General features: G+C 44.3%; 2 protein-coding genes across 2 annotated transcripts in view; one reads left to right on the forward strand and one right to left on the reverse strand.

Moving 5' to 3' along the window:
• Window positions 1-7,879: 7,879 nt before the first annotated feature.
• Window positions 7,880-13,992, reverse strand: GFER (growth factor, augmenter of liver regeneration). The gene is made up of 3 exons (XM_075830564.1): window positions 13,774-13,992; window positions 12,902-13,110; window positions 7,880-10,296 (listed from the first exon to the last, which is right to left on the reverse strand). The coding sequence occupies exons 1-3, from the start codon at window positions 13,975-13,977 to the stop codon at window positions 10,134-10,136; spliced, it is 576 nt and encodes a 191-aa protein (XP_075686679.1). The 5' UTR covers window positions 13,978-13,992; the 3' UTR covers window positions 7,880-10,133.
• The window catches only part of LOC142655896 (NADPH oxidase organizer 1-like), a 38,039-nt gene continuing 27,895 nt past the window's right edge, over window positions 13,754-23,897 (forward strand). The window contains exon 1 of the mRNA XM_075830562.1: window positions 13,754-14,129. The gene's annotated coding sequence lies outside the window, so the exon portion shown is untranslated. The remainder of the gene's footprint in view (window positions 14,130-23,897) is intronic.

Raw genomic sequence — 23,897 nt, forward strand, 5'->3', positions numbered from 1 at the left:
CTAAGCAGTTTTTTTAAAAACGAATCTCTGCTTGCTATCAGTGGATGGAAACATTAATTGTTTACATCCAGAGGCTGAAAATCTGCTTTTATCAAGGAAATGCTCTGATACACGGTGACAGGTCATGATTAGGACAGGGGCATCGCTAGGGAGAGGAGCGGGGATGAGCCCCAGTTGCTTCATGCAGTGGGCAGGGAGGGTGCCAACGTGCCATATAGCCAAGGTATTAAAAAACAGTACTAGAGCAGTGAACAATCTTTGCCCCAGTCGTAGAAAATCATAGCTGACCTAGATGTATTTTCAGCTCCAATTTCCATTCACAGGTAGTAGGCAGAGATCTTGAAAACTGGGGAAGAATTTTTCATTCAGCTTTATTTACTTATAGTCACTGTTTTTTATGCTTTGTTATAACATTATTGCCTCTTATATAATTATTGCAGATCAGAACTATGGGAGGAAGGATATGTAAGAGACAACCGAGAAAGTCCCTAGTTCCAGTGACTAATTAAGGAACTGTAACGAGAGCACTCATTTTACTCTTCAGCTCCCGGATATAACTGGTGTCCTCTATAGCTAGTTTTTCCAATTATTATCATTTATATTTGTTATTACCATCTCATTCACATCCAGTGATCCAAACCCAGGTTGTAGTACGCCATCATTTTGTCAGGAGTGGGGGAGGGGGTTATAAAATATATTATCCATTAAAGGGGTTAACCCACTTTAGACATTCATGGGATGTCCACAGGATATGCCATAAATATCGGATATGTGAATGTCCCACCCACTCCTATCAGAAGAATGAGAGTCCATGGCATAATTATAAAGGTGCTTACAGTATGGTTTCTAAATTATAGTAGCTAGTGGCACTTATCTCCTGAAACATATTTTTCCATTGCAGGCAGTATGTCAGGCTCCACCCCCTCATATTGATTGATTTACTCTACATCAGCTTCAAGTGGGCAATTTCCCTGCAGCGCTCCAACAGGAAAAATGAAGTATTACATTAAGTTCCCATTAAAACCAACGGGCTGTCTGTAATAAACAGACATGCTGGACACTACAGAGCGAGAGCTGCTCTTTGTAGCCACGAGACCCACCACATAGGGATCAATATATATATGATAAACATGCATATGAATTGTGGGATTGAAGGGGGATCATTGCCAACTTTCAATTGATATCGCTCTGTATGACCGGCTTCGCCCAGACAGGTGTGGCCATCGGAGAAGTTCAGATTAGGATACAGCAGAGGGGCGGGTGGCATGTCTAGAACCATTTAGACAGACACAAAGTAAAACTAGTAGCATCTGCTGTGTGTCACGGGGGTATTAGAAGTGTCTGACATATTGCCTGGAACCTGCAGAATGATGTTTAACAGCATTACCCAGAAGGAAGGTTTATCTTCATCAAGCCGCGGTGACTCACCTCCTCTGGCCAGAAGAAGACTTCCTGGAGATCCCGTGCTTTATGAACAGCAGCGTCTCCCCTGGAGATCAATAAACATGACGTCTTGCCGATTATTAATGGCGTGGCTAGATTTCATTTCTAAATGGCGCTAACACTTTGGAACAGATTAGTTTACAGCTTGTCATATAGAGGGCGTCACGAGGCGCAATAAATATAATGGAGGCATTGTATAGCAGACACTGTGTAATGAGGGGGTCATTCATCAAATAACATTTGTTGTAAAATCTCGACTATTCAAGAAAGACGTTTCACCACTAAAGTTTATGAACCAGGAGGATCAGGATGAACATTGCTATAGAACCATCGCAGGTGATACAGTGCATGGAATTGAAGGAGAACAAAACAAAAATTTATTTAAAGAAACACTGTGCCATCATAAGTGGGGCATAGGAACCTCTGATCTCCGTCGTTTAACCGTTTGAATGCCATGATCAACACTGATAGCAGCATTCAAAGAGAGAGCCCGAGGGGGGAACCCACCGTTCATCGTGTCACAGGGATTCCCTGTGACAAGATGGGAGCCCATACCTTATATGGGCAGACAGCCCAAGGCCCATTGAATTGGACTCCAAGGTTGTCTGACCATATTCCCTAGGGCACATATAGGAATGATGATACCAGATAAGTGTATATTTTTTTATGTTTTGTGAATTATATAACGGTTTTGTTTTTTTTATACATCACTGTTTTATTAATTTTACTTTTTTTTTTTATCAGGTAGGATTTTTCATTTTGATGATCGGTGTAGGCTGTAAAAAATAAGTAAATAAGTGCAGCAGAATTGCTTCTCTTCTGCATTTTTGCCAAAATAAAAATTCATATAAATCAACATTGCTCTGTGACCATCCAGAGTTCCTCTTTCATAGATCACGAATATCTTCAATCATTTTATTTCCTGTTTTTACATATCAGCCATTACACAACGATTGCTAATTGTTTTCTTGTTTAAAGGGAACCTGTCGCCAGCATTTCACCTATTGTCCTCTCCTCACCCCTCGCTGGCCGCTGCTGTCAAATGTTCATTGCTGTTCTCCCCTCTCGTAAACTCCTCCTCCGACCGTGAATAACAGTGTGCAAAAATGTTGCGCCTTTGATGGCCGCACGCCGCCGAAAACTGGCCTGTCCTGAATGCCAATATCTTACCCGTCATGTATGGTCCCCGGGCCTCAAATGACCTCCCTCTGGGACCACCACCTATCATTCTCTGTCTGGATAAAGCAGGACAGGAGTTGGGGGACCCCCTGTTCTCCATATAGGTGCGGGTCCTATATCAGACATATTTGGCATATCCTGCAGCATCGGGGAGTGGCTGCTACCTCTGCTCCCCCATAGTTATGCCGCTGAGAGGACACCTTTAAGATGCTCTATTACTGTTGATCTATTGCAGTTATCTCCAACCTGTGGCTCTCTAGTAGTTTCTAAACTACAACTCTCAGCATGCCCCAACAGAAGCACAACTTTTCGTGATTTTAAGATGTACAACCTTCTTTTTGATCCCATAGAAGTCAGTGGCTGTACTGATGCTTCACAATTGTGCGACATTCAAAATCCCAATTCTATTGGCTTATTGCTTAGCAGAGAGCAGTGCATTGTGGGAGATCAGGCACCAGTTACATAGTTTGAGCTCAGTTGTAAGGTCACATGTCAGACAACAGGGTGGAGCTAAATTGCTGACTGTTTCTAATGGCAACCAGCAGAAGGGAAGCAGCTTTGTATATGAATGGATGGAGAGCAAGTGTTGTTATTTGACGATAATACACGTCCACAGGACAATGGAGTTAATAGAGGCAACAGAAGTCATGTAGGCTCAGGTGTGGGGCCTACAAGAAGTTAAGCAGTGCCTATGATGGAGGAGCACAAATGGGCACTAAAAAGATGACCCCCGACCTCTGCCATAATGCCGGACTAATTTTTCAGGTCATTATGGGACTAATTTGGGGATTTCTGGAGAGAATACATACTCCATGCAGGTGTTGTCCTAGGTTAAATTCAAGCCCAGGACCCCAGCGCTGAGCCATTGTGCTTCCAATATCTATCAGTAGCGTAACTTTTCAACCAGTCCAGTTTGGTAGAACCGCAGGAGGTCCAGGTCTTGCAGCCGTAATACTGACACTAATTACGTCGTCTGCCATGCAAAGGAGAGTCCATGTTTGTCCAAGGACTGAGAGGCCGGACTGTACATTTTCTTGCGGATGTCTGTGAGCAATGATCTCCCAACACAGCAGCACAAGACACACAGATCAGCGTCACCAGCAGCCTGATCCACAGTCATTCCCTCATACTAAGCCGCTCAGTAGTGTAAACAATGGGGGCACACAGTAATGCTTGACATGGGATAAGTATTCTGGTTCCTCTTTTATTACACTTTCAATAATACTACATTTTAAGTTCCCGGGAATCCTAACCCTTTCTCGCCACTCCACCGGCGATTTACATCGGCAAAGGGTTTTTAATAATGGCGCCGGCTCAGAAGCCGAGAAGTCGCCATAGCCGCCGCGTTTCTGCTGTGTTAAACGGCAGGGACCCAGCCGCAATGCTTAACCCTTCAGATGCTGGTGTCAGATGTGACCACCGGGATCTGAGGGGGTTTTTACTGCCCCTTTCACATCGGAGCCGGTGTATTCCTCTAGCAGCTGGGAGTCCTGTGAAGCCCTGCGATAGGAAGATCGCCAGTGGCAGGTCCCAATAGCAATGCACTGATTTTGCCATAGACTGCAATATTGTGATATTGCTGTTTATGGCGTAAGCGATCTAATGATCGCAGGTTCAAGCCCCCTAGGGGGGCTAAAAATTAGTAGTAAAAAATAAATAAAAATTAAATAGGTTTTACAAATATAAAAAAAAAAATATTAAAAATAAATAAATAAATATATATATATATATATATATATATATTAATTATATTATATAAAAATTCAAATCATCCCCCTTTCCCGCAATCACATATAAAAATAATCATCAACACATTAGGTATCCTCACGTCCCAAAATGCCAAACTATAAATATATAAAAATATTTTTCCAATACGGTGAACGTCATAGCGGGGAAAAAAAGGTCAAAATGGCCGATTTGCTGTTTTTTTGCCACTTCAACCACCCAAAAAAATGTAACAAAAAGCGATCGAAATGCCCGACATTCCCACAAATTGTATTATTAAAACTACATCTTTCCACGTACACAAAGACGCCTTACACAGGTCTGTACACAGAAATAGAAAAAAGTTACAGTCACAATATGGCGACCATTTTTTTAAAAGGTACTGAAACATAACAAAAACGTGATAAATTTTGTATCACCGTGATCGTACGGACCCGCAGAATAAAGGTAACGTGTCATTTTCACCGTACAGTGAACACCGTAAAAATGAAACCCATAAGAAAGAGGGCGGAACTGCTGATTTTTCCAATTTCACCTCATTCTAATTTTTTTTCCAGCTTCCTAGTACATCACACATAATATTAAATAGTACCATCGGAAAGTACAATTAGTCCCATACAAACAATGAAGCCCTCATATGACTGTCAACGAAAAAATAAAAGGCGGGGAGGAAAAAAACATAAAAATTAAAATTAGTCTTGTCCTGAAAGGGTTAAAAGGGTAAAGTAAGAATAAATTATGTATTCTGCCTCCTAGTGGTTGAATATCAGCATTACTAGTGTAATCGGCTAGTGTAGCGTTATGAGCACGTATGTTTATTTATCAGGGGTTAGTAAATCATTTTGTTCTATATTGTACTTTGAACACTGAATAGAGAAATTATTTCTTGGCAGCCTGGGACAGGCAAGATCTAATGTCAGATCCCACAATCGCTGTCCCATGGGGTGCCGTGCCACCCGCTGCTGCCGCCTGCTGTCTGGCCTTACACAACAAATTCTAATATCTTATAGTCTGATGATCGAGGTACGGAGTTACAACCTGTATTATACTCCAGAGCTGCATTGACAATTCTACAGGTTTCACAGCTGAAATCTCCCAGCATGCCCTGCTAGTTCAGTGTCTGCACAGATATACATTCTGGAAAGTGTCTTTTACACCAGACACTGTACAGTCACCTGATGTAAGAACTAAGTGCCCCCCCCCCCCTGCGTTATAGGAGCTCAGCCAAACTTTTAGGGGGTGTCTAAAGTACAATTTTATTAAAGTCTATGCCCCTTAAATTAATTCTTTTAGTTTTACTGACCTGAAAACCCTCAGGCAACTACTCCTGCTGCCTAATGCAAAGAGTGGAGATAAATGTTACTTAAAGAGGATCTGTCACTAAGTCATATATGTTGAACTGGTTTACTAAGCTGAATTGCGCAGTCTCCCTGATTCCAGCGCTGTTTTTCTTACACCCCCCTGTTAGAGAGATGTGACCCACTGTTGTGTTGGCTTCCTATATGCTAATTTACTGTAATAAGCAAACAGGGCGTGAACTACTCTCAAGCTGTCTTGTACTGATTGGGCAGCATCAGAAGAAGGTGCTAGCTCCACCCCGTTGGCTAACTACAGCAAATTACCATATATGGAGACAATACAATAGTGGGCCATATCTCTGGAACGGGGGGGTCCAGGAATGAACGAAAAACAGCGCTGGAATCAGAGACACAGCGCTATTCAGGTCAGTTACCAGTTCAACTTATATGACCTAGTGACGGGGCCTCTTGAACAGACAATTTCCCAATTTTTGACACTATACAAAAACGGTTACTGGCTGGTTGAAATCTCATGTAAGTGGTTAGTTTATAGCTGCTTTTGTCCAGAAATGGCACCACACTGGTTCATGGGTTGTAACTAGTATTGCCGATCAGCTCCATTGAAGTGAAAGGGGATGAGCCCCATTACATATAGGTTGTCCAGACAACACTGAAAACCTAGCAGGATCCTATATACTGGTAGACCAGATCGGATCAGATTTAAATGGACATAAAATCTGCAGTTTATCCTATCCATTTGTTGCGCAATTAAACTCAACTATTGCTCCCTGTTATCAGCCGTTCAGGCGGAGACGAGGCTATATGTAGTGTCCATTAATGGGATGGCTATAATGAAGTCCAGAAAAATCCCTGCCGTTCAAGACTTTATAAGAACCTCCAGACGTAGTTATACCCATAGGTGTGACATCATCGGCTCCTCTTCTAACGCTGCGGTACATAGTCCGGTGCCTGCACTGATGTCATACGGCTATAACCACGCGGTGCACTTCCAAGCAGCCCATGTATAACTGGATGATGTTTCGGCTGAGGTAATGCAGTGCGGACCCTTGACCGGGCAGTGTGTGCAGTGGATTCTGCTGCCGTCATGATACTGAACTGACGGAGCAAGGAGGAGAGAAGCCGGGATCACATGCTGGGAGGCAGACTCACTTCCAGGTCACGGATCTCAGGTCCTCACACTTGAGACATGCTGTAGTCACTGCTATGGGAGACCTGTTCCTTCAAGATACAGTGTCACGGAGTAGTGGCCGAAATGCAGCGGGGCCGTGTCAAAGGGTCAGCCACGTCGGGAGAATCTGCAACGATCCCGAGACGAGGCTTTAAGATTTCTGCTTTGTAAAGTCCTTGGAAGGAAAAGATCATGTGCTAGTTCTCTGTATGGACCGCACACATATTTATAATGATAATAAGATCCCCTCTAAGGCGCCTTTTATACAAGCTGAACAAGCCCAAATTCTCCAGCCTTTCATTCTCCATCCCATTCAATAATCTAGTTGCCCACCTTTGAACCCTCTCCAGTTCGCCTATATCCTTTTTACAATGTGGAGCCCAAACCTGAATCCCATATGGAAGACGTGTCCTTACAAGGGATTTATAGAGGGGTTAATATTACATTTGAATCACAGGTTTTTATCGCTCTTTTTATACACCCTAAAATCTTATTTGCTTTTGCAGCTGCTGCCTGACATTGAGTACTCCTGCTATTGCTTATTCAGTGGAACTGCAGGGGGTCTGGGTCTAGTGGCCATAATACTGAGGTTAATATAAGCCATCTTAATATGAGGGACTAGATTTTAGTTTTTTTTCTGTGCGACTTTGAGGGTGTGCTGCAGATTTTCAATGTATTAATCGATAGACAGTCAATGTAGTCATGCGATACTCTGCCGATTTTTCATCACTGCTTGATGGGATTTCTGAGCTGAGGATAGGAAGGGTACAAGAAGGTTAAATACGGTCATTGACACGTTTTACTGGGTACTTTATGTACTTTTGTATACTGGAAGTCAATGGCAGATGGAGCCAAACATATGGGAACCAGTTAGCGCAGTATATATCGCTCGCTGCGATTCACACGAGGGTCCCAGGATCCTCGTTCTCCGAACCCGCACCTACCAGAGATTTAGGACATATCCCACAAAGATACTATATGGTCGGACTCCTTGAATTTTAGTTTTTCTGGGTCCATAGTTAAAGAAGTTCCAATTCACAGATGGTAATATATCAAATCACAGGTTTAATTTAGAAATTCACATCATTTTTCCATATTAAAACGAAGTATATAAACATGACGGATATTTTACACAGAGATTGGGATAATATATAGACGACCGATCCAGTGCAAGTGGCAGAATATTATAAACATAAATCTAATTTCAGATAATGGGGGTCTGATTTATCTTAAGGAGAACCTTTCACCTGCCCATACATGTGTACCATGTAATAGGCAGTGCAGCACAAACCCTGGGGCACCTTAAAAAAAAAAATTCTATCCTCCTCCATTATTTAGATACCGGTTCCGTTATATTTGGCGCCCGATCGCTGCTTTTTAGTTTTGTTCTATTGGGGCACAGCTATGATCAGAGACTCCAGTATAGAAGCACCATCTAATGGTAGTCTGATGTTTATCCCCCATCTCATCATAGACCCAGACTGCTGCTTTGTTCCTCCTCCATGCTTTATACTGCAGCTCTGCTCGCTAATGTTAAATGCTGTGTATATGCACCAGTTCACTAGGAAGTCAGCGCATGGAAAACTTACATCGAGGATAGAATGGCTATAAACTACGAAACATAAGTAACTACCGCCAGTGTGAATAAGAAGATCAGGACTGGTGCAGCTCCTGTGCTTCCTCGTCTCCCCTGCCCAATGTGGGGACCCATACTAGTGCAAGGCCTTGGAGAACAGCACGGCAGTACCAGGCGGCGGGAAATACAAACCCATATAACCACCATCTTGCTGCACATTCCCATATTCTGTTGTGGTTGGGATGATACAAGTGTCACACTATTGGGAGTCAGTTCAGTGCCAATTCTGCCTGGAGCGGAAAACCTAAATACTCTAAATCAGACTGGTTGTCAAGCAGGGGATCCATAGCAACCAGAATGTCAGACAAGTCTTAAAGCTGGATTCACACTGTGCTGATGGAAGAGACGGGGAAACCAGACTTGGCAGCAGTCACAGTGTGCCAGGCTCTATCTCAGGATGAAGTATTAGATTTTTGTAAAAAATAACTCTAGGTGGAGAATGGCTATTAGGCCCCCTGCACACGGCCATATTTTTCATCCGTAATTACGGACCCATTCGTTTCTATGGGCTACGGACACATTTCCGTATTTTTACGGCTGTGTGTCCGTTCCGTAGAAATGATCCGTAAATTATAGAACATGTCCTATTCTCATCCGTAATTATGGCACAGACTCCCCATAGAAGTCTATGGGCGCTTCCATAATTACGGATGGCTATGAATGTGCACCCGTAATTACGGAAGCGATGCAAGGCGACGCCAGGTATGCATGTGAAGAGAGCTCATTGAGAGGAGGGACACCATGAAAATAAACATAGGGTGTGCTTCATTCTGGGGGAGGTGTCAACGCACTTTAATCCTTTAGCGCAGGTCAGAGATTTTAATATCCGATAAAATGGTCTATAGGAAATTCAATAGCTGTGAATGGCCCTTTGTTTAGAGGTGATCGAAATTTCAGAAGGGGCCAAAGGGATTTGTGCTCTAGTTACGTGATCTTGTGACCCGTTTCTATGATGGGTGGATCTCACCTTTAATGGGGTCTGTCCTGGTGACACTCGGCCATGTTCAACGGATTCTTACTAAATATTCAATGATTCTTTGATATTTCCAAACCATTGCAATTATGGAAAGTAAAGTTACAATTTTTGTATTTGCGATTGGTCAGTATTTCAACCTTCTGTAGCAGAAATACTTGCAATGTCCACTGCCTGCAATGGAAAAACCTATTATCTGTCTCAGACGACTGACTGCTTATTTAAATGTTTTTTTGGCACGTTGAAAAAAGTCATTTACACAGATACTGTAAGAGGTAGAATTACTGGTCAGTATGGGTAAATCTTAAAGGGGTTGTACAAGATAAGAAAAACAGGTCTGCCTTCTTGCAAAAACAGCGCCACACCTGTCTAGAGGATGTATGTGGTATTGCAGCTCAGCCCCATTTACATTCATAGAGCCTCAATGCAATACCAGACACAACCCATGGACAGGCGTGGCGCTGTTTCTGGAAGAAAGCAGCCATGTTTTTCTAATCCTGTACTACCCCTTTAAAGGAAAACGTCCCTGTGTGCAGCCGTCACTAGGAACATGTCCCATTATCAGCGCTTTAGGAATGAGAAAATACAAAGAAATATTAATAGACTTGAGCCTTCCCGGCGTAAACCTGAACTATTGGCCGTTTCCAATATTAGGTCAAAAGATAAATCTAACTAGAGGTCATCCAGGTGTCAGTCACAGGACCCGTCCTTCCAGCCGTCTCGCCATCGCTCATCCACCTTGGAGCAGTCGAATTCGACCTTGCCCAATTTCCTATTGACATCGTTGTGAAGTCTGCACATCCACTGCGCCAGGTTGTGTCCATTACTGGTGTCCGGTTGTGTATTTGAGAGCCTGCGAGAATAGAAGAAGAAGAGGAGAATATTAAGAAGCTGCTTCTGAGTAACTGCAAGTAAAGTCATTGTTCATTAGGCTAGAAACACTTGGGCCCTGTTCACACAGTTTTATTGCAGGCAGAAAATTCATTGCAGTGCGTTTTTTCGGACGGTATTTCAGCTGCGGAAAGAAGTGGTAGAATCCGCTCATACTTACGTAGGTCGTTGTTATGGCGACACATCCCTCCTTCATAGTTCGGTCTGGCCTCCCTGGATGACGCTGCAGTCTGTGATTGGCCGCAGAGGTCACATAGGATGCAACGTTATCCCGGGAGACCGGACTGCAGGAAGGAGGGGGGCGTTCTGGGTAAGTATGATTTTTTTTTTTTTTCCACAGTTGCGGTTTTGGCTCTCTGTTGTAGGTTTTGCATCCCCATTGAATTTAATGGGGAAAACCCGCAAAAGGAAAATAAACAAAAACGCAGCATAAATTCCGCACCGCAGCTCAATTTGTTAACGTTTACTCTACGTTTTTTCCCCGCACGGTGGGCACGAGATTTTCTGTATCTCCTCCACTTTGCGGCTACTGCAAATGCTGCGGCATTTACGCACAGAATTCCATTGCGGAAATTCGGCAGCATTTACAATACGTAGGAACCCGGCCTGATAGCAGCAGAGTGGATGAGATTTAAACAAATCTCATCCATCTAGACAGCGCAGAGGAAAAAAAAAATAGCCCGAAAAATCGTTCAGAAATTGACCTGCGATGCGTTTTTTGAATCCGCAGAATGTCAATTTATGATGCTCTTCTGTTGTGGGTTTTCCTATTGAATTCAACAAATAGCAAGTGTTGAAAATTTTGTAGTGGAAACGTTGCGAAAAACTCAAGTCAGAAAAAAAGACGGAGCCCTTCTTTTTTTTAGTTTAAAATAAATCAAGAGGTTGACACTTACCCTGGGCATCGTCATAGAGACGTTTTCTTCTGGACCTCTCAGGTGACTGCTGCAGCCAATCACAGGCAGCAGCAGTCACACGGGCTGCAGCGTCATCCCAGGAGGCCGGGCTGCACGGAGACCAGAGGGACGTGTCGCTAGGACAACGAAGACCACAGCTTTCCGCAGCGGAAATTCCGCCCAAAGAACTGCACCACAATTTGGTGCGTTTTTTTTTTTTGGATGAAATTCCCTGCAGGTTCCAGGATAGATACGCAGTGTACTTTTACGCAACAAATCCGCCCTGTGTGAATACAGCCTAAAAGGGGATAGACCACAATACATTTTCACACAATAACCTTCCAATAGTAGTGTAAATGACGTATAAAAAGTCAAATACTTGTTTATACCCGTCAAAATACCTTTTTAGGATCTTTTCCGCTCTCCTGTGGGTAGAGGATGCAGCTCAGGCGTTTCATCCTACAAATCCCATGATGCACTGGCACTATCTCCGCTCCCCCCCCCCCCTCCAGATCCTAGAGCGTGCTACTGCGCACACACACCTGTCTGACAGGCGGAGAGAAAGCCGCTGAACTAAAGTGAATAATCTTGTGCCGTTCACAGAGGACCCGACATAATACTTTGCTTCTCCACCTGAGCCATAAGACATTACTAAAAGGATGCGCATGTAGATATCATTATTAAACACAAGGTGGCGCTGTTATAGGCCAGCAAAAGTAATTTTTTCATCAGAGTATTTTGCGCAAAGTTGATCTATTTTTCTTTTCTAGTGTATTTATTGGCATTTCATTGACCCTTTTATATTTTTCAGAAACTGGTGGTGAGGTCTTTAGTCCACCGTTCAATAGCTCTGTGCAGAAATTATAGATAGCTACCAGGGTCTTCATGGACACCACCTTGGTCCTCTTCCCCCATTCACTGCAATGTGGGAGAACTAGAGGGACAACCCCAAGAGGTACAATAACACGACTCTCACATGGATTACCCCTGGTCCGAAATGTTTCTATCTCCTATAGACTACAATGGAGAGCGCGGAGGACACGCACGGCCACCTCTCCACGTAGTCTTCCCCCGTATGCAGTGGCCACCAGCAGCCTCGGCTTGCAAAACGGGGGTCCAGGTCCCTGTTTTTTCCAACAGGTGGTGGTTTTCAGAGGTGGGACCGACACAGATTAGATATATCCTGACGATAAATGTCTAAAGTGGGAGATTTGTAATGTCAATTTAATCCCTAGTGCATCTATTCGGCTCTCAGATGACATTTCCCAAAAAAATTGGCATTGCAGGGGAGGCTTCCGGCATTGTATGGTGAGCGACAGGACTGACCTGGTCTACCGGCTGAGTATTTTGCCTATTTTCTTGCCTAAATCCGCCAAAAGAGAATCTTAAACCTGACAAATCGACGTTCAAATAGACAGCAAATTTTGCTCATGGCCCATTGACAAGCAATATGGCCGCCACTATGTTGGGGTATTCCCATCTTATAAGGGTATTCCATATCTTTACGATATTCCATAACATTATGATCGCTGGGGGTCTGACCTCCGAGACCCCCGCCGATTAGGAGAATGAAAAAATGAGGACAAGGGACCCACTCAATGAGAAGGGGTTGTCCAAAAGGGGGCAAACGCTGTAAATAACACGTCTGGTGATTGCAGGTGGGGAACGCACCTCTCTCTCAGGTCCTCCGCACACTCGTCACAGGGGTAAAACTTTGAGAAGAGGTTAATGAAGCTTTTCATTTCCAGCTGCTCTTTGCTGGAGGGGTGGTCTGGGAAATAAGCCGCCATTGTGTGCAGGAAGGACCAGGTACTGCGGCCAAGCTCTTCCCGATCTAACGGACACTCGGCGGGGCGCTCCTTATCCTCTACGTCACCCTCCTGAAAGGAAAGGATACAAGTCAGTAGCGAAATAAACTTGTCCAGACGAGGGCAAAGACAAAAACACCTGAATTTCAAGAAAAATGTAAAGGAAAGAGCTTCCCTGATTCAGTTGCCCCTCCGCACCCAGCCCACGCGATACAGCCAGCCCACCCGATGCCGTCGCCCAGCCCGCCCGATACCGCCAGCCCAGCCCGCCCGATACAGTCGCCCTCCCTCAGGACGTAGCGTTTGAGATAGTTACCCTCTCGGGACTCAGCATGCGCGATACAGTGGCCCCCACTTTAGGATGCCTTATCCGCGATACAGTCGCACCCATCAGGAAGCAGCGTACGCGATACACTTGTTCACTCAAAATGCAGCATCCCCGATACAGTCGCACCTCTCAGGACGCAGCGCACGAGAGTCGCACCCATAAGGAAGCAGCGTACACGATACAGTCGCCCCGATACCCCCCCACGACACAATAGGGGCCAACTGCCCAGTAAAGGCGGCTGTTGCCCATAGCAACCCATCAGACCGCTGCTTCCTTTTTCCAAGCCAAATTAAACGCTGCATTCTGATTGGTTGGGATGAGGGACACTCAAGTAACTCGGAGAGAAGGCGGCTTTACAGTCACGCGCCCACGTAACAGGACAGAGCCGCCCTCGGGTCACATCTCACCTGAGGGGCCGCGCTCTGTCTCCCCTGTTCTCTCATCCAGCTCTTGAAGTCCATACACGCCCTGCACGGCTTTTTGGGCTTTGCCTCCCCTTCTTGACCGCCTCCATCTTTCTTCATCCCCGGGATGGCAAACGGGAAGCCGCTGAGAGGATTGGTAGGCTGCCGGTCACTGGGCGCCGCCATGTTGACAGGGGAACAGTGCATGCTGGGAGCTCACGCTGTCAGGCGGAGGATTATTAACCCTTGTGTAGCCAGGCGGAGGATTATTAACCCTTGTGTAGCCAGGCGGCGGAATGCGTACCCCTGAGCCTGGAATTGCTGGGATTTGTAGTTCCTCAGATGTGATCTCTGTTTTGGTAAGCAACTCAACCCCTGACTGTCTGTTAACCCCTTACGGCCAATTTGAGTTATTTCATTTTCGTTATTTCCTCCCCCACCTTCCAAAAGCCATAACCTCTTTGTTTTTTCGTAGACAGAGCCGTACGAGGGTTTGTTTTTTGCGGGACGAGTTGTAGTTTTTCATGGCACCATTTATTGTACCGTATAATGTCCTGGGAAGCGGAAAAAAATTACTTGTGGGGTGAAATGCGGGAAAAAATGATTACGCCATTTTATTGGGGGGTTTTTGGCGGTAAAAACGACATGTGCACCTTATTCTACAGATTGATACGATTACAGCGATACCAAATTTATATGTCTTGTTTTATGCTATACCACCTTTAAAAAAATAAAAATAAAATTATTTGATAAAAAAAAAAGAAGTTTTGTTTCGCCATATTCATATGAAAAACCCAAATTTAGTGTCTCAGAAAATGAGAATATTGCGTAAAAGTTGCAGATTGTCGTCTCCTGGTGACACTAATCAGCAAATCAACACAAAACACCCGCAAAGGTTTCCTAAGCCTTTAACCCCTTCCCGACATTTGACGTATGGCTACATCATAGCCGGGTAGGGGAGGTCACGGAGTCCCACGATCCCACTCGTTTAACCCGTTAAATTCAGCGGTCAATAGGGACCGCGCCATTTAAATCATTAGAAAGAGGGTGGCGACCCCCTCTAGCAGTTCCTCGGGCCCCCCGCAATGCAATCACTGTGTGGCGATGGTTGCTATGGCTGCCTGGGGGCCTAATGAAGGCCCCCATGTCGGCCATCTTTGTGCTCCTATTAAGCCGTGCCTCTGTCAGAAAGACAATATACCGCAATATTGCAGTATATAGCGCAAGCGATCCAACGATCAACGATATTAGTAAAATAAAGGGGGTTTTTTTATGTCCAAAAATTTAAATATTAAAAGTAAAAAAAAAAAAAAAACTCTTCCCAGTTTCCCCCTAAAGCATTGAAAAAAAAATAAGTAAACACAATTGGTATCGCCGCATCCGTAAAAGTCTGAACTATTACAATATATCCTTATTTAACTCGCACGGTGAACGCCGTAAAAAAAAAAATGTAAACACCGGAATCGCTATTTTTGGTCACCTCATCTCCCACAAAATAATTGAATAAAAAGTGATCAAAATGTCGCATGTACCCCAAAATAGTATCATTAAAAACGACAGCTTATCCCGCAAAAAATAAGCCGTCATCTCACTTCTACGGAAAAATAAAAAAAGTTATGGCTCTCGGAATTTGGCGACACAAAATAAATTTTATTTTTTAAACTTCGTTTTTTCCTTGTAAAATATAGAAAAAACGATATATATTTGGTATCGCCGTAATCGTATTGACCCGCAGAATAAAGTTAACATGTTGTTTTAATTGCACGGTGAATTCCGTAGCGAGAAGCGCAAAAAACCATGGAGGGATCGCTGGTTTTTTTTTTCATTTTCTTCCCCACAAATATTTTTTCCCCGTTTCCTAGTACATTATACGGCACAATAAATGGTGCTACGAAAAACGACAACTCGTCCCGCAAAAATCTAGCCCTCATAGGACTGTATGGATGGAAAAATAATAAAAGTTATGGCTTTTGGAAGGTGGGGAGGAAAAAATTAAAATTCTTTACGACGGGAAGGGGTTAAAAGGACGGGTCTGCTGCTCCGTGTCCTGTTCTCAGAGGGAAGTAAATTTTGCATTTCGTTTGGAAATCTCGGTCCCAGAGTCTGGAGGAAGAGGGGAGAGGCGACAATCCGAGTGTCTGGGGTCCAGTGTGAAGTGTCCGCAGTCAGTGATGGTTTGGGGGGTCATGTCATCTGCTGGTGTTTGGTCCACTGTGTCATATCAGGTCCAGAGTCAGCGCAGCGTCTAGCAGGACATTTCAGCTTTATGGAGATGCGGATTTCATTTTCCAGCAGGACTTGGCACCTGCCCACACTGCCAAAAGTGCCAATACCTGGTGTAATAGCCACAGTATCACTGCGCCTGATTGGCCAGCAAACTCGCCCGACCTAAACCCCATAGAGAATCTATAGGGTGTTGTCAAGAGGAAGATGAGACACCGGACCCAACAATGCAGACGAGCTGAAGGCCGATATCAAAGCAACCTGGGCCTCCATAACATAGAACAGTGTTCTCCAATATGTGGCTTTCCAGGTGTTGCAAAACTACAACTCCCAGCATGGTTAGGGGTGTAGTTCTGCAAAAGCAGGACAGCTACAGGTATAATGCAACCCATGCTAATATTGTCATCCTCCCCGAATATAACTGAAGGGGGAGGGTCGTCTCTATTCTGAAGCCCCCCTAATCAGACCTTTATGGCAATGGAGTTGGATTTTTAGGCCGTGTTCACACAGTGCTGAATTGCTGCAAAATTTGCATGCACTGTTTAAGCCAAAACAAGAATTGGATCCAGACCTATAAGGCCTAACTTTATATATTCATTCACTTTACGTTCCAATACTGGTTTCTGGCTTAAAAAAAAAACACATGCAAAATCTGCAGCAAATCAGCAGTGTGTGAACAAGGTCTTTGCACATTCGTATAACTTTTTTTCTTCTTGGGATTTTGGATTATTTTTTTCTACACATCATAAAATATAGTCCATGTGTATTTTTAGCATTTTCTCATGGTTGCAGCCATGCTATTATATGTGATAAAAATAAAATAACTTTGGGGTTCATGGGGGAGCAGAATGGGGCCCTTATATTCTCAAGTATTCACAAAAGGAATTGTTGAACGTTAGACCTCGTTTTCTGCACGGCACTGTGTACAGTAACAGGAGAACCAGCAGAGGGCGCTCATAAACCATCAGTTTTTTTATTGTTCATTTATCGTCTTCTTGTCGCAGTTTGGCCTTTAGGACACAAATTGTTTTTGCTTTTCTGCGTTCTGACTGCCACCATTTTGACATAGTTGTATGAGGTCTTGTTTTTTTGTGGGGGGAATTTTTTAGGCATCACATAGGGGTACGTATACAGTGTCATCTTGCCTCCACCTTCGGGGGGGGGGGGGGACCCCTCACCCACACATACGATTTCAGCTGATCTAAGGCAGCGGTCCCCAACCATTTTTTAACCAAGGACCTGTTTCATGCAAGACAATTTTTCCAAGGACTGGCGGGGATGTGTTTTGGCTGCAGTCGGTCCATCCTGCCAAACTATTATCCTCTGTCCATAATCTTATACGAGATCCTGTCCCCTTTTTGCGGTCCTGGGAGAGGGGATCCAAGATTTTGGTAGAGTTAAACCGTGGCTGGTAAATGGCGGCGATGTCTACAAGAGCGTCTCGTGTATACGTTGTGATTATACAGGAGAACAGTAGGTAATAGAGAGATAATGGATATATTTAGAAGCCACTATTTACCTTCTGCTGGTAGGACTGATATGGTTGGGTCGGTTTTCACATTTTCCTATGCATACGTGTATTGCAGAATTAAGTTTTCAGTACCATAAACAAATCTTTACTAACGCGTTTCGCTTTTTTTTTTCCAGGAACAGCGCCACTTTTGTCTATAGGCCATGTGTGGTACTACAGCTCAGCCCCATTAAAATGAATACTGCAATACCCGACATTGACAAAAATGGTGCTGTTCCTGGGGGGGGGAAAAATAACTCCTTAATGCAAAAGTTGTGTAGAGGGTTTGTAAACTTTTGCAACCAATGTTTGTTTTTTTTTTTTATTGCTCTATAATAAAAGTGGAGCAAATCTGCAAATAGTCTTGATGAAAGTCTCTGACCGTTTTGTGTTTACAGCTCCTATGTAGATCTGTGTATCACCATGAGATTTCTACCTGAGCCATACATTTACACTGCAGTGCTGGAAGGGGTTAATGATCTTCATGTTACTATGTTGTTGTATTAGGACAGGTTTACATGGGGACGCTCAGTGCATCGGAGAAATGTACAACATCCAAAAATGTTCTAAATCCACACGTTTTACAGCAAAGGACAATTTGGGTTTCTTGAAGTGATCTGAAGATGAAAAACCTCCCTGTAAAACGACAAAAACAGCCTTAAAGGGGCCTCCCCACCATAAACATTGATAATGATTGATTAGATAGGCCATCCATTGCTGATGAGGGTCAAACTTCCGAGACCGACACTGATGCCTTGAGGTCGTAGCGGAGCTGCGTTTTGCCAAACGTTGGGGGCCCCATCATACTAGGCCTCATCCACGGGTGCGCAATCGAAATATCTATCATTTTTTACGGTGGAAAAACCTTTTAAAGTGTCCATGCATTTCCGATGTACTGCCCATGGAAAGAGGGTAGTGCCTGCTGGGCATTCGGATTTCAGAGGCAACCAGGCGATGCCCGGATAAGATCCTGGTTCAAGTCATGATCTAGTAGACCACTCCTGCCCTGACGGAGCAGATAATAGGAGGGTGGGCACCTGGTTTCTGGGCAAGATCGAATTCTTCAGCTTTTGGGGGTTTTACACTGGGCGATCATCGGGCATACGAGTGTTCATATAACGCTCGTTGCTGATAATTGCCCTGTGTAAACAGGGCAGCGATCAGCAGAGGAACGAGCGAACGCCCAATCATCTGCTGATCGCATCGTTTAAAAAAAGCAAAATATTATCGTTGTCGGCAGCGAATGTGTAAACAGGGAGACGCGCTGCCGACATGATGATAATGTATGGGGACGAGCGATCGGAGTAACGACCGCTCGTCCCCATCCATAGCTCCGTGTGACAGGAGCAAACGATCGCCGATCAACGATATCTTGTTGATCGGAGCTCGCTGAACCGGCCGATTAGGTGACGTTGCAAACTTTGGTCGTGTGACGGCCACGATAAAATGTCCTTATTACAAGGCTGAATTATCAGATCAGAGGACAGGAAATGTTGTCATGGGGGCACAGAAGTGATTGATGAGATTCTCCTTTAAGGGGTTAATATGGGACTCCGTGGATGTGATGTAAGGGGATGTGCAGGGAATTCACCGCTGGCGTTCAGACATACATGGATGTAAATATCTATGTGTAATTTGTCCTATTTTCTTACTCATTCTACGTGACGTGATTGGAGGAGATAACAATGGGTGACGCGTCTATCAATACCTGCGCAATGCTACATTTCCTGTTATTACGTATTTTTCAATGTTTCAATCCGTTTTGTTCACCTTTGTCATATATATTATTAAGGTGAGTTCAGACGTTGCAGAATAGTCGCAGATTCTACACCGAAAATCCGCTACAATGTCCAGTACAATACACGTGGATGGGATTTTGTAAACCACATGGGGCAGAATTTCGGATGTGCTGTGGACATTCTACAAAAAGCTTTATTTACAGAAACGAGTGTGAACTCGGACGTGAAAAACTGCCCTCTTTCATGTCCGAGTCGCACCCATTAGTTTTCACGGAACCCTCATAGACTTGAGTCAATCGAGGGATCCGTGAAAACGGACAAAAATAGGACACGTCGTATTTTTTCACGGGCCCTTCACATGGTTCGTTAAAACATCTGCCGTGTAAATAGCCCCATAGAATTACATGCGTCCGTGTGACGGCTCTTAAAAAAACATCCGTTACACGGACGAGATTTCCGTTCGTCTGAATCAGGCCAAACGCTTACGTTTGTTGCAGGTTTTTATGGCAAAATCCGCTATGTCTAATCTTTCGTTTTAAAGAATAACTACGCTGTAAAAAAATGTTGATGTGTCATAGAGGTAGATCAGAAGTTTAGGTCGGTGGAGGTCTGGGTACTGGGAACTTCGCTTATGGCTAAAACGGCTGTGATCGGCGCTCCTTGTTAGGCTGGAGACGGGTCTTACATGGAACGTCTATGAGCCCGTCTTCAGCCTAACGAGGAGCACCAATCAGAGTCAAAGGTGCAGAGCGTTCATCTGAGCGCACCTGCACATTCATTTCAGCCATCCGTGGGGGTCTCAGCACCTGGACCCCCACCGATCAAAACTGCTAATATGTGTCTGATCTATCAAAAGTTATTTGAAAAAGCAGTTACTTTAAAGTACGGCGCACAAACCACTGTACCATACTAACTTTGTTTCATGGTATTTTCTCCATTCATATACAAAGCTGTTTCCAATGTTCTGCTGGTTGCCCTTGGAAACAGACAGCAGTTTAGCTCAACCCCGCTGTCAGCTTGGCTCTAAGGGTATGTTCACACGCCGTAAACCCCCCGAAAAACGGCTGAAGATACAGGGGCTGATTTCAATGGGAAAAACAGCGTTCCGTTCCCACGGGGCGTTCACACACTTAACAAAAAAAGGCTGTAAATACGGAGCTGTTTTCAAGGGAAAACAGCCCCTGATTTGAAGCCGTTTTTTCAGCAACTTGCGTTTTTTGCGGCGTTTTTTTTTACGGCCGTTTTTGGAGCTGTTTGTCTATTGAGACAATGAAAAACGGCTCAAGAAGTGACATGCACTTCTTTTTTACGGGGCGTTTTTTTTACGCGCCGTTTTTAAAAACGGCCGCGTAAACGCCCTGTGGGAACAGAACAACGTTTTTCCCATTGAAATCAATGGGCAGATGTTTGGAAGCGTATTTTCCGCTGTTTTTCGGGCGTTTACGGCCCGAAATACGGCTGGAAATTGGACGTGTGAACATACCCTAAGGGTTTTACGCCTGGAATTACGGCCGAAAAAACGGCTCCAAACCGTTTTGTTTTTTTAAGCACCGCTGTCAAAAGACGGCCGCCTCAAAGAAGTGCATGTCACTTATTGGGACATAATTGGAGCCGTTTTTCATTGACTCCATAGAAAAACAGCTCCAATTACGTCCGTAAAAGACACCGCGAAAAACGCATGCACTTCCAAAAACATCGGAAATTCAGGAGCTGTTTCGCCTGAAAAGAGCTCCGTAATTTCAGACGTAATTGGCGTTGCCGTGTGAACATACCCTAATTGTGAAACTGTCATGTGAACTCCCATAATGCACTGCTCTTTGGTACCAGATAAAAAGCAGAATTCTGAGTTTAACTTTAGACCGGAATGCAGAAGAAAGCAAATCAAATCGAATTAACCGGCCCAGTGGCTTAAACATGGCAACTACTGGCTGAGCATGTATATTCTTAGGGTATGTTCACACAACAATGCAAAATACGTCTGAAATTACGGAGCTATTTTCAGGCAAAAACAGCTCCTGAATTTAAGACGTTATTTCATGTACTCGCGTTTTTCGCGGCGTCTTTTACAGACGTAATTGGAGCTGTTTTTCATTGGAGTCAATGAAAAACGGCTCCAAAAATGTCCCAAGAAGTGACCTACACTTCTTTGACGTGGGCGTAATTTTACGCGCCGTCTTTTGACAGCGACACGTAAAATTACACCTCGTCTGAACAGAACATCGTAAGACCCATTGCAAGCAATGGGCAGATGTTTGCAGACGTATTGGAGCCGTTTTTTTAGGCGTAATTCGAGGCGTAAAACGCCTCCATTACGTCTGAAAATAGGTCGTGTGCACATACCCTCAGGGAAAACAGCTCCTGATTTTCAGAAGTTTTTTAAGCCACTCGCGTTTTTCACTGCCGTTTTTGGAGCTGTTTTCAATAGAGTCTATGAAAAACTGCTCCAAAAACATCCCAAGAAGTGACCTGCACTTCTTTTTCGCGGCGTTTTTTTATGCGACCGTTTTGAAAAACGGCCGCGAAATAAACGGCCAGTCGAAACAGAACGCCGTTTTCCCATTACAATCAATGGGCAGATGTTTGGAGGCGTCCTGCTTTCTATTTTTCAGTCGTTTTTCGGGATGTTTACGGCCCGAAAAACGTCTGAAAACACTGCGGGTGAACATACGCTTATAACTTATAAAGCCTTAAAGAGGACCGGTCCCTTGGTCATATTAGTTGAACTGGTTTACTGACCGGATTATCGCTGTCTTCCTGATTCTAGTGCTGTTTTTCTTTTTTTCCTGGACCCCCCGTTCCAGAGATATGGTTCACTGTTGTGTTGGCTCCCTATATGCTAATTTGCTACAGTTAGCCAACAGGGCGTGAACTACCCTCAAGCTGCCTCGCACAGATTGGTTAGCCACAGATGCAGGGAAGCTGGCTCCACCCCGTTGGCCAATTACAGCAAATTCGCATATAGGAAACAAACAAAACAGTGGGCCATATCTCTGGAATGGGGGGGTCCAGGAAAAAAAGAAAAACAGTGCTGGAATCAGGGAGACCGTGCTATTCAAGTCAGTTAACCAGTTCACCTTATATGACCTAGTGACAGGTCCTCTTAAACTCCACTCAAAATCTAAAGATTCAGGGGTGACTGCTCCCCCATGTCACACTCACAGGCATCCAGGAAGCTGAGATATGAGGAGCTGTTTGCTGGGTCTTCACAGTGAACTGCTTAGCCTGGGACATGTGGGGAACACTACTCAATGAACATTTTATTTTCCTGACTAACAAATTAGAAAAATAGGAACCCCGCCATACAGCTCCTCCTATCTCAGTTTCCTGGACCCCAGTGAATGTGACATGGGGGAGTGGGGTTATTGGGGTGTACTGCAGTCGTCAGCCCCGTATTCTCTGCTTTGTGTTGAGTTGGGGTTGTATTTTAGGTAATGAATGTGTACAGGAAGCCTCTCCTCTATATAGATGTCTGATCGGATGCCCTGATAAAGTCTCCCTGTTAAACATGACACTGATTCAACACCGTGACGCCAACATCTGTGTTTTTTCTTTTCCTTGTAGTGAAACCTATAAATATGAAGCCGTGTGTACGCAGCGCAGGTTGTCACCTATGGATTTTCCCATGCGGTGACCTTATCTGTACTTCTGCCGTCATCCTAGTGCTATAATAATATGGTATTTACTGTGACAATTCACCTTTGTGGAAACATGGCAATAACATACTTACTAACATTTACAACCCAAATAGCGGGACATTTGCAAGCCCCGCCCTGTTCTGCTCAGACACGCCCCAAACTGACAGAAGCCACACCCAAGTATGCAAAAATAAGCGTAAAACAGAACCTGAACTGTAAACAATTGCTGCCCCGAGGCTAAAATTGGGACGAGGTGCAACTTTTTAACAGACTCTGTTGTGATTCGCCTTCTGGACACCAAGAAGTTAATATATGTCCTAGAGATTATAACTGAAGAAGGGTGTCTGTTATTGATCCCTAAAACAGAGTGATCAGGAATTGCCGCGTTTTTTCCAGACGGAGTTTGTGACATGTCAGAAGTTTTGTTCGGTGGCGGGTCCGATCACGGAGACCCCCAGCGATTGCTAAAACTAAGCGGTAGAAGCGCTCGGGTGAGTGATGTGGCGCTTCATTTCTGATCGGCTTTCCTTGGAGCAGTGTACGGGCTCAATAGCAAGTCTGTGAGCCCGTGCACCACTCACTCGGCTTTCCTAGGAAAGGCTGATCAGAAACAAAGTGGCGCAATGCTCACCTGAGCGCTTCTGCCGCTTCGTTTTAGCGATCGGTGGTGGTCTCAGTGCTCGGATTGCCGCCGATCAAAACTTCTGACATGTTTCAAAAGTTTTTTTGAAAGTTTAGTTACCCTTTAAGCCTACCTAAATCCCGTCGTCTGAATGAAACCTAATCGGTACATAATAATTTTGGCACATGCCATTTAATCCTTTTTTGGAGCAATTTCAAAGGATCAAGCAAAACGTGATTTAAAGATTTTTTGGCACGACGACCAGGAAGAACAGTTCAAAGCAATTATCTGCTACCTGTCATTCATACAGTCTATGTCAAACCTCAATGGTGAGCAGTCAGTAATGTATTGTCAGAGACAAGGAAGTGGACAAGAAATGTATTAAGCCTTTGAGAAAT

This window comes from Rhinoderma darwinii, chromosome 6, assembly GCF_050947455.1.
Source record: "Rhinoderma darwinii isolate aRhiDar2 chromosome 6, aRhiDar2.hap1, whole genome shotgun sequence".
Taxonomy (NCBI): Eukaryota; Metazoa; Chordata; class Amphibia; order Anura; family Rhinodermatidae; genus Rhinoderma; species Rhinoderma darwinii.